This window comes from Austrofundulus limnaeus, unplaced genomic scaffold (assembly GCF_001266775.1).
Source record: "Austrofundulus limnaeus strain Quisiro unplaced genomic scaffold, Austrofundulus_limnaeus-1.0 Scaffold70, whole genome shotgun sequence".
NCBI classification, from domain to species: domain Eukaryota; kingdom Metazoa; phylum Chordata; class Actinopteri; order Cyprinodontiformes; family Rivulidae; genus Austrofundulus; species Austrofundulus limnaeus.
Genome location: NW_013952472.1, coordinates 290,007 through 301,917, shown reverse-complemented (window position 1 = coordinate 301,917; position 11,911 = coordinate 290,007). Strand labels below are relative to the sequence as shown.

At 42.6% G+C, this 11,911-nt stretch overlaps 1 protein-coding gene across 1 annotated transcript in view; it reads left to right on the top strand.

The window, feature by feature from the left end:
* Positions 1 to 2,518: 2,518 nt before the first annotated feature.
* LOC106519035 (nuclear receptor coactivator 3) overlaps positions 2,519 to 11,911 on the top strand; it is a gene marked incomplete at its 5' end in the record, with an annotated part of 21,424 nt that continues 12,031 nt past the window's right edge. Inside the window, 7 exon segments of the mRNA XM_014010524.1 lie at positions 2,519 to 2,701; positions 7,793 to 7,879; positions 7,979 to 8,119; positions 9,372 to 9,519; positions 9,686 to 10,335; positions 10,418 to 11,457; positions 11,558 to 11,690. Of these exon segments, the coding sequence (XP_013865978.1) occupies positions 2,581 to 2,701; positions 7,793 to 7,879; positions 7,979 to 8,119; positions 9,372 to 9,519; positions 9,686 to 10,335; positions 10,418 to 11,457; positions 11,558 to 11,690 (2,320 nt within the window).

Genomic DNA, 11,911 nt, shown 5'->3' with positions numbered 1-11,911 from the left:
ACACACACACACACACACACACACACAGCTTCACTTATCGGTGCGTGACGCTCGCCTCCAAAAGCAAACTCGGGGAGGTAACACCGCCTCACTGTTCGCACTCCTCCACTCTGTTTCTTGCTGTAATGAGGAGCTCCTGGGAGGCCTGCTCATGTGCATTAGAGCACACACACCTGATAAAAACACACACATGTGCGCACAGGAGCACACACCCACATGGCGCTAAGCAGGTAGAGCAGAGCGCAGCTGTCAGTCACACTCAGTGGTCCAGACAGTGTAAAACAGGCCCGGGCTCAATTCACATCTCATCTGCAAACGACGCGCTGCTGAATAATGCACCTCCACACGCTCCGCCTGCTCTCTGCACTTTTACTTTTCAGTCCGATTTGTGCTCAACTCCTTCAGTCCACCCGCTTATTACTCAGTACCATGTTTAATGCAACGTTTTGTAAATATTTCATTCCTAATTAATTACAGTTTCGCCAGGAAATGAAAAGCGTGCGATGTTTTTGCTCGCATCTGCATGTCGGTCATTAAAGAAACTCTTAAAAGTAATTTCTACGACTTATTAACTTTTGACGTCATTCTTAATTCAAAACGGATAGCTGTCCTGAAAAAAAAACACGAAACTGTTTATAAATCTGTTGATTTGACAGAAATTGAGCTAAAATTTGGCGCGGCAGTAGCTGAGAGTCGTACCCAGCACGTACTTTTACTGCCACGTACTGGATGAGATCTTTGCGTAAAAAAAGTGGCATCAACTATTGGAGTCAAACCAGTCTGTCTGTTAGCAAAATATCTCATGAACCTCTGGACTGAGTCAAGGGACTCTGTCAGAGTGTAAACACTGCACTGTTAATCTGCAACTGGTTAACTTTTAAGAGTCGATCCAGTTTAACATCACTGCCACAGATGGTTGACTTCAGCAAACACAAAAATGGCAGATTTGGAGCTAAGTTTTGAAATGGTAGTAGCTGTGAGTCATTTACAACTTAAAGTGCTGCCAGATTACGTAATATTTGACTGAATGACATTATTTTAGAGATTTGACCTTAAACTACTAAAACTGTCCATCTAACCAAGTCTTACAGTCTTATATCCAGCCGAAAAGTATTTTGATCTTATTTGGAGACAGATATATACAGTAAGTCAGAGCAGAATGTTAGATTATTAATCTTGTTAGGCTAGATATGTTTATTTCTAGAAGTCTAGAAGTGAAATTGTCTGACTCTTGAGACTATAATCTAGTGTTTTGTAACTTAATTTTAGTTGGCTAATTTTTGCAGTGTAGCTTTGACATTTCTTTACTTAAAAGTAGTTCAGGCCTGAAACATGGCGGGTGATATACATGTCCTGTAATTCTGTGTATTTGTGCTGTTGGGTAACATTCCTAAGCAGCCGGCGACTCATTGACACGTCCTCTGTTATTCCCCCTCACGCTCCGGCGTTCGTTCATCCCTCTTTTCTTTATGTAACGTTCCTCTTCATCCACTTTTGTGCGCGGCGTCCCCGGCGCCTCTCTCGACTCGCTCCTCTTCTCCCTCCTCCATTGTTAATGCCGCGGCCTGCGAGGAGGAATATTGTGCTCGTCTGTTCCTCAAGCCGCTTCCTTGTGCGCCGCGCTCTCTCTCCCCTCCCGCCCCTCGTCGGGTCTTGCTCCGCTGCTCTTCCCCTTCATTATCTTTTCGGGGAAGGGGGAGGCATGAATGAATTGTGCTCTCGCTGCACATTCCTGTGGGATGACCACTGACCACACGGTTACGGTTAAACCAACACACACGCACACTTCCACGCACGCACACGGAAGTGATCCAAGAAGCCCATGTAGAGAGAGACAAAGGAGCTGCTGTTGTGTTTTTCACTGATTGACTGATTGTGTTTGCCATGGCTTCTTCCTTCTGCGGCGAGGAGTAATCCTCTTAAATCACCTTTTAAATATCACTCGCTTCCTCCCATCCTACTCAAATATTTCCTCCTACCCTTCCCTGCACCTGCCAGACAGAAACCTTTGGCCGACCCAAAGCCCTGATAAGGCTTCACACAGACCTTGGAGAACAGTTGGACGTCTCTCTGAAGTTTGCCTCCCTTTTTCTCTTTCTCTGTGAAGGTGACCTCATCTAAAACTGTGTGTGTGTGCTGTGAGGGTGCTGTGATGAGTAGTCAGGATCTAAATGAGGATAGATGGCTGAGTGTCCCAGCCTCTGCCCACTGCAGAGCAGACCGAGAGGGAGAAATATTGGAAATCGACACCTAGGCTACATTAATCCCATGGTCCATTTAGCCAGAGATCCAGACAGCGGGAGAGGCTTTAGCTTCGCATTTTTCCAGAGACAATACATACTGCGGTGCCTTTTTTTGTTTGTTTGTTTGTTTGTAGTTCTGTGTATGTAGGGATTGGGTGTGAGCCCTTGGTGAGATTTAATTACAGGCTGTCTGTTTGCAGCTCGTGCGGTTTTCAGTCCTCTTTACGCCCAAGTGTGGCTAACTTTCTCTTTGTGTTGTGCGCCTCTCGTTTCAGTAAATGGCGTGTCGTGGGGAAACGAGGCCGCTCGACAGAAGAGTCACACTTTCACTTGCCGGATGCTGGTCAAATTTGGCCACGCCCATGGGCCCATGGAGGAGGGGCCAGGAGGACCACGATACGAGACCATGCAGTGTTTTGCTCTCACTCAGCCCAAGGCCATGATTGAAGAAGGAGAAGGTAAAGGGGTGGTGGTGGTGGGTAGCACTCATGAAGGCTGAGACTCATACATCAGTTTAACTTTTAGAGTGTCGAATAAGACATAAACCATCAATTTAAAGCTTACTGTATTTTCACAGAAGGCTTTTTATTAAATAAATCCATTAAGTTATACCTAAAAACATTTGTGACTCATGAACAACATAAGTAATATACTTTATAATAACATCACCTGTTGCTTGTGAAGATTCTCAGTCATGCAGGTCATGATCAGTCAAAACTAAAAACATCACCTACTGAAAATTAGAATGATTTTTATTAATAAATAAAACAAATAAACTATAACTAACACCACTTTTGAATTTATTTTTTTATTCAAACTTTATTCATTTCCTTAAAAAAACAAAAGTAATGCTATGTACAATAAAAAAAGAAAATACAAATAAAATGAAATGAAAGTTGGCAGAGAGAAGAAAAAAATCTTATTACATCTGCCCCTTTTTCCCCAAGTATAAATTGAAACAATAATGATCTTGAATTTCTGAAAGTTGGAACATGTGTCACATCAATAGCCGCGTTTCCATTGACCATGAAAATGTGGAAATTAGAATTTCAAAAATAAATTTGCTCAATGGAAACATCGATTTTGACCAAAAAAATTATGTTTTTCGACAAAATGTTTTTGCGCTAGGATGAGGTGGTTTTTCAGCCGTATTGAAATTGGTGTGTTTCACAAAACTGCAATGGAAACACTTTTTTCGCATCACGGGAGTCGCGTGATCAAGAACTGGCTGTTTCTACTGGCGAAAAAGACAACGACGAAGAAGAAAACAGGAAGTAGAAGTAGTAGTAAAATCACCGAAGTAGTAAAAGAAAGTATTAAACTCACAGACTACAATTTCCCAAAAACACAACATACGTAGTCACTCCCAAGTATAAGGGGCGTGTCACTGGAAAGTCTGGATAAGACACCGATGTCTCCTCTGATGGCTGATGATGAGCGCCAGTGTCGCGGTAGCAATATGCTATATGTGTTTACATCTATTGCCGCCATGTTTGTAATGACTTATCGCCAGAACAAACGTATTCACACGTGGCTTTAATAGCATTTCTTACTTAATGGAAACACTGCAGTTGCGAAACTGTGTTTTTTTTTTACATTAACAGAGTATCGACAAAGTTTTGCGCACATTTGCAATGGAAACGCAGCTTGTGTGTCTAGTTTACTATTACAATGGCAATGTCTGTCATTCCATTTTTCTGTCTTACAAGTGCAGCAAAAAATTTCACTGAGTGGTGTTTATGGACTGCAGGTAGATCAGTTCAAAGCCTTAAGGGCCCAACGTACTGGATCTGAAGCCGAACAGTCAACACCCGGTCGCGTGGTTGCTCGACGTTCGTTTTCACACACACACCTTTCATGGTCCATGAGACACTCCTGGGAAACCCCTACCTCTGCTGTACACGCCACAGTGCGGGGTTTCTACCTGCTTGAGACAATACTCCAAGCACAAATCTGTCATGATTTCAACACACTTTTCACACGTTTGCACAGTTTTCAACAGACGTGCATGATATCTGTGTTTTTGCCGTTTGGCTATATTTTAAAATGTCTGAAAGAGTCGTATAAATGAACGTACTTTATGACAGCCTCAGACAGCTGCTCCTCAAAACTATCAATGTTGTTTGAAAACAAAACAGACGACTTCTGGAAGCAAATAGTTGAAAAAAAAATGCCACCATTGTTATCTGAGTGCTTTTCCACATAAACAAACATGCCCATGAACTTCTGACCAGTCCCAAAAAGTTTGGTGCATTCGCTGTAAGAAAAAGTTCAGCCAAAGTGTCGAAAAAAGGTGGCTGTAGCTGCTTTGCAAAGAAAATAGTGCAATTTTTGTCACATAACTGGAACAATGAGAGCAGATATTTAGGGACTTTGACTATTTAGTGTAGCATAAAGACCCCCTTACTTTATTACCTCTGACTTAAAGTTATCTGCCAGGAACCATTCTCTCTACGTCTCTAAGTCACGTTGCCTTGAGTTATTTTTGAGATTGTTTGGTTGTAGTATGGCGAGGTTTGGTATTTTACTGTAGAAAATTGAAGTTATCAAGACATTCTTTTCAACATTCCTGGTTGCAGTTGCCAGTGTTTATTGCTCTAACTAGTGCAGCCTTGTTCTTCTTTTAAAATGCTCCATTTTGCTATAACAGATGCTCTTTTCTAGCCAGTTACCTTGTTTTTGTTGCTCTTAATGATTATTCAACAAAAGTAGATTAGTGTCTAATTCAGCAGGAGAATGCAAGCTTCAATGATAAACAAATTTTTCTTGTGATATTCTGTTGACTTTCTAAATAATAATCCAGCTCAATAATAANGTGGGCTACTGGGTCAGTGGTTTTCTCCAGCCTGGGCCATGCTTCTGTTAGACGGATGTGATGAATAAGAATTATAAACTGATGGCTAACAAAAAAAAAACAAGTATTTTTTTTTGCGAGAGAGCGGGGAAAAAATTAAGCTAATTCTGGACCTATTTTTGTTGTTTGAGAAGAAGGAAAAAAAACCTTAAAACCTAAAATGGGATTGGAGGACGAGAATTTAGAGGTGTAAAACCTCAGTCTCTAACTACTTCTTTATGCACACTCTCCAGACAAAAGTAAATACTGGAAAGTTTCTGAAAATACTTTGCCTAAGATTCTAACATCTATTTGTTAAAAACCCAAGCTGAGAAAACGGGCCTGAATGTTTTCATATAAACTGAAGAAACCCAAGAAAACTTGGTAACAGCACACGTCATTTACTCCCTAACAGCAAATGTAAGAGACGGACTGAAACTCAGTAAAAAGTAAACCTTAAGAACTCAAATTCTTCAACAGGAGCAGCAGAAGACTCTGATGGTCACACATGACGTTTTATGTCTCTGATGGGTTTTATGTGAAATATATGAGTTAAAAAGAACCTTCTCTTTCAGTTTTAAAGAGAAAAACTGAGCGAATACTTTAGGAAAACTTGGGTGTGCTCTCTGAGAGTAAATCTTGTGTTTTTTGTTTGTAGGTGTGTGAGTCACACATTGCATGAAAGAAGACAGAATTGCCTACAAGTCAACGTATAATAGTTTGTAAATGTGCTGAAAATGTTTGGTATAGTAATGTTTAAACGTCTCAAAAACTGTGATATCAACTCAGTTAAACATTCTATAACTAAATCTTTAAAAAAATCACAAAAGTTAAACTGCGATTGTGAAAAACCAATAATAGACAAAACAAAAAGCCAGTTCAGTCATGAAAAGTCCAACTTTCTATGAGCTGTTTAAACTGTAAATAATGCTTTTACTGTAAATTTATACCTGAGCTATAGAGCTCCAAACAGGGCTGGGGTTTCTCACTTGTTGACTGTGGGGAAAATTAGTCAGTTTTGGTTTGTTTGTTCCAGATTTTGTCCGTGTCGTATCGTATGATGTACTGCTAACAAAAGTCACAGCAGATTATTTTATTATTTGCTCTGATTAAGCCACAAATGTTGATGAACAATTTTCAGGTTGTATAAAGCTGTGGGATGTTAAAACAGATCAAACTGAAACAGATTAGCTAAATAATAATAATACTTGCATTGGTACCCAGTGGTGGGCAGCACTAATCTAAAAATTTGTTCCACTTGCCCTAAAACACTTAACTCAAATATTTAGGTCCCCTAATTCTGAAGCGCTAATGCACTGAAAGTTTTAGCAAAAGCTAATTCTAAAGCACTAACATAACCCAGTCAACCCATGAATATTCTTCAACAGACAACATGAGTCACATGTTACAATGATGCTCTGTAAAGACTTATCATTGACAATTCACAGCTGTATTTGAGTTCATATATTGTCACCTAGTGGATGGTGACATATGAATAAAATGTGTGACAGTTTTCACCCTCAGCTCTTAACAATAACGTTGATCATTAACATTTATAGACCTCAGTTAGTGCTTCTAAATTTAACAAATGGTAATAAATTTTAAAAATAGCAAAAGCCCTAAAGCACTAATCAGGAAATTAGTTCCCAATTAGTGCTTTAGGGGAACTGTGCCCACCACTGTTGGTACTGTTAAGTATTAAAAGCCGAGACTTACCAGTTTTCACCATCAGAACTGTCTTAAAACAGCAGTTTTCGAACTACAGTAGAGATTTTTAGCTTGATAAATTCTGAAACGTTTTATTTGCAATGATCCTGTGAAGTTTACTGACTGAGTAAAACCATTCTGAATGATTGGAGGGGCTGGGACACGTTCCTCTCCCTGCCATAAGAGTGGAAACGTGGATAACGTCGGGGGTGCGATTCGAGGGTCTGCCGTGTTCTTTGTTGCTTCTGCTTCTGGTCATTATAAAAGCAGAGACAGTGCTTTCATGATATCCTGAGAATCTTCAGAAAGATTGAAATTTTTGCAGAAAGAAAAGCTAAAATTCTCTCCGATGTGAATTAAAAGTTACGTAGTTGTCAAAGGAGAGAGATGACCAAACTTTTCTTCTGAACATTATCATGTTGGAAACAGAAATAAATCAAAATAAAATTACTATAGAAAACAATAGTAGAAATGGAAAAATAATTTGAACCGATGAGTTTTGTGTTGTGATTTGGAGGTTGGAAGGGAGTCAATATTACAGATTATGAATATTATGGATTAATGCCACATTAAATGTAAAATTACGTAGTAATATTTTAGCTATTTTTTTGTTTCCTAAATTTGATTAGTTATGGCAGCCATGTTTAACTCCAGTTATTTAGAGGTAAATGTATGTCCAGGATTTACTTCATAAAAGGTAGCATTTATATTGATCCAGTGTGAAATTTTGCTAACAGACACATACAGCCGCAGGTAATTACACAATTACCCATCTTTTATGATGTCCTGCGGTTAAAAAGTGTGTAAAATCTTAGAAACAGATGAAAGAGTTTTTATTAAAGATATATAATGAAAATATAATATCTGAATTCACATTAATTTAATAATAATTTGACTTTTAAAAAAGTCAGTTTTAAAAGCTTTCTGACTGTTTTTTTCTGGTAAAGTGATTACAAATTATCCTTAACACTTGATAAAACTTAAAATATACTCTGTTTCCCCCCTGCAGACCTTCAGTCATGTATGATCTGTGTGGCCCGTCGGGTCACGGCTGTGGAGAGGACGGAGAGCTTCAACACCCGACACGAGCTCTCAGGTGAGAAACTAAACACAAATACCCAAAGTGATGCACACCGACGACTGGGTTCGACTCATCCTCCCTCCTTTTCGCTCCGCCGTCTGTCCTCCCCGGCAGGTAAACTGATTCAGATCGACCAGACGTCTCTGCGAGCGTCGATGCGCCCGGGCTGGGAGGACTTGTTGAGGCGTTGCATCCAGATGTTCCTGCAGCACAGCGACGGGCAGCCCTTTTCGCACAAACGCCACTACCATGAGGGTGGGTCACGCCTGAAAACTCGCACAGCTGGAGTGGACAATTACGGCACTTTGATCTCAATTAAATCCACGGCAAATGGTTTGGAGGCAAATGGAAGAACATAAATCAGTGCTGGATTTACTGTGCAGTCTGTTGTGGATCTTAGGACGCTCTAATTATAGCCAAGAACAATTCATTCTAGTTACATCTTTATAGTTCGTCATTACTTTCTGTCTGTCAGCACAGCACTTATCGATCTCAGTTGTGTGTAAATACATGAAGGCACCTCATCCTTAAATACTTAAATATTGATCTTATAATTAAGAATGCCAGAGTGCACTTTACTGTTCAACTCTATTCATTTTTTGTATTTCTACATGCACATTGAAGTCCAAAATGTACACTTTCTCGGTATAAACCACACTCCTCTCAAAACTAAGCTATTTTGGCTGTAAAATCAAATCTTTGCTTTTATTTTAGCACAAAAAACTAACAAAGTTTTGTTAACAAAACATTCTGATGTGGCCTTCTAACCACCTTGGTGTGATTTCTGAATAGATCGAGGACGTTTGAGGTTGTAGTCAGTCCACCTCCGTTTGCACCTTTATGCCTCAAAACGAGGTAGTAACAGAGCCAAGACTCGACATATGAAAAGATAAGCTGGCTTTGCAGCTCAAGGGTGTGATGTACTGATAACATACCGTCTGTGTGACCACCCGGCTGAGGTTTGTAAAGACCTAAACTACAAAAAACTGATGCATTACAGATGAGAAAATTGAAGATGATGCACAGAAAATTTGCATATGGTTCATAACCTTTGTTTAACCAAGGACCATTAAATGGAGTCATGTTTAGAAAAAGATACATGCGAGACTTCTGCATGTAGAAGCTGCATTGTTACATTTGGACAGGTGTTTTGACACTACTAACTTCCCTTTGCTTTTGTCTTTTTGGCTGTTCGTTGTTCCTAAATTTATGTGAACTGACTCAAGGTTCTTTTATCTGGTCTTTCTGATCTGGAGTGCTTCCACCTGGATAATTGTTTTCTGCTCTGGTTCAAGCTGCACCATCTTGAGTAAACAGTTTTGGCTGCTGTGTTCTCAAAGAGCAGCTGGTGTGAACAATTATGCGTGGTGGGATTTGTGTGTACGGTTTTACCAACAAGTAGCTCAGACCTAGAGAAATATGCGCGTATACAAAATGTTTTTGTTTTTAAATTGATCATTTTAAATATTCAACTCTCTGGGAAATTGACTATATTCTTCCTGTGCAGCCTTTCTCCAGGGTCATGCCGAGACGCCCCTGTACCGCTTTTCTCTGTCCGACGGCACTCCAGTCACAGCCCAGACCAAGAGCAAACTGTACCGACATCCCATGAGCAACGAGCCGCAAGGTTTCATCTCAACTCACCTGCTGCAGAGGTCAGAAATTACATCTATACTCACAGATTTCAAATCTAAAAATGTACATTACTTCCTGTTTTAAAATATACTTGTGGCAAATCTATACAAGAGTTACTGTTGGAGCCATTGTTTCAAAATTCTTTTTCACATTTTCTCAGACTGTTTTCTTTTTCTTTCCACTCAGGGAACCCAATGGTTACAGCTCAGCTCCAGGGGGTAACATGATGGCCAACACTATGCGACAGCAAGGGATGGGCGGGGCCAACATGAACGCCCAAATGAATGTGAACGCGGGTGGGGGGATGGGGATGGGAGGCATGGGCGGCATGAACAGGGGCTTCGGCATGAATGAGCAGGGCCACATGGGTCACATGGGTCCGAACATGGGTCCAAATATGGGTCCGAACATGGGTCCAAACATGGGTCCAAACATGGGTCCAAATATGGGTCCAAATATGGGTCCGATGGGAGGTGGCTCTATGTATGGAGGGAACAATGGAGGCGGAGGAGGTGGTGGAGGCATGGGCGGTCGCATGATGCAGATGAATCAGGTGGGACACATGAATCAGGTGGGACACATGAATCAGGTGGGACACATGAATCAGGTGGGACACATGAATCAGATGAACCAGATGGGGCCCATGAGTCACCAGGCCCAAGGCATGCAGCAGCATCCGCAGCAGCCCCCGTTTCAGAGCAGCAGCGGGTTTGGCCTTGGCGGCATGAACAGCCCATCGGGAAGTCCCAGAATGGGCGGACCCCAACAGGGACTCCTGATGTCCCCCCGGAATCGAGGGAGCCCAAAAATGGGTGCCAACCAGTTCTCCCCAGGAGGTAAGGCTATTAGCGGCAACCAGGCTAATCCAGTGGTTTAATTCACCAACAACTTACTGATGTGGGTTTCTCTTGGATGCAGGGATCCACTCTCCTATGAGTGGGCTTGGCAGTGGAGGAGCGGGACCAGGAAGCACCTGTACCTTCTCCAGCAGCTCTCTCAATGCGCTACAAGCCATCAGTGAAGGAGTGGGGAGCTCACTGCCCTCCACCCTAACATCCCCATCACCGGTCCACAAACCGGACAGCTCCCCCAGCATCCACTCGTCCTCTTCCTCCAACCAGCAGTCCAAACCTGGCCAAGAGGGCTCCAAAAGTCCGTCCGGAAGCTTAGGGTCTGGACCCAGTGACCATCACCTCCCAGTGCACCACCACCACCATCATCAGCACCCTCCTTCCGAGAGTACTGGAGACGGACCCGACAGTCAGGCAGCTACCGTGAATAAAGAGACGGCAGAGGGAAGCAATGAGGCAGGGGTGGCGAGCTCAGATCCCCCACGGAGGGTCCCGGACAGCAAAGGACACAAAAAGTTGTTGCAGTTACTGACGTCTCCCACTGAGGAGCTGGGGATGGGTGGAAGTGGTCCAACAGGACCCCCTGTACCACCCCCGGCAAACAGCAGCAGCACTCCTGTGGGATCAGACAGCAAGGACCCCACTGGCGGCATGACCAGCCCCTCGTCCACAGGGGTGTCCTCCTCGTCCTCAGCCGGTGCAGGACAGGCGGCGGCCCACTACACCGGCTCGCTGCAGGAGAAGCACAAGATCCTCCACAAACTGCTGCAGAACGGCAATACACCAGACGAAGTGGCTAAGATCACGGCCGAGGCTACGGGAAAGGTGTCGCTCGGGGGCCAGGAGGGCAGCGAGGGCGGGACGGCAGGCCCAGGGGCCGCATCGGGCCCTGGGCTAATCACAGATCCTAAACAGGAGCAGCATAGCCCCAAGAAGGAGAAGACCCACGCCCTCCTCCATTACCTTCTCAACAAAGACGATTCCAAAGAGCCGGTGGATGTCAAGCCCAAACTGGAGGATCTGGAAGGAAATGGACCTCCAGGAGCCGCGGGGGGCACCGCACCTGAACATCCTGAGAGCAAGATCAAGTCAGAACCACCAGATGATGTAAGACTGGGTCTTAGAATACTGTTATGTATTCTATACAGTATCTGACATTTCTGTATTTTTCTCTTGATAAATGTTTGTCTGTTATTTTAATGTGTAGTTGCACAACCTGGAGTCGATCCTGGGAGATCTCAGGGGTTCAAGCTCCGATTTCTACTCTGATCAAGCTGGAGCTGCAGGACCCAACGACACAGGGAACAAACCCCTCGGTTGCCTTGAAGACGGCCTGCAGGGTGAGTGGTCCAAAGATTAAAGGGATCCATGATTAGTTGTAACATCAGACTTTATTTGACAAACATATATTTTAACTGTAAAATAAAGACTGTAAAAATACTGTAGGCTATTTAGATTTGTAAATTTAAAAAATATATATTTTAACACAGACAGAGCCATTTTATTTACACACAAAGCATTCTGGGTAAATGATGACGTGGATAGGTCCTCAGTGTGAGCG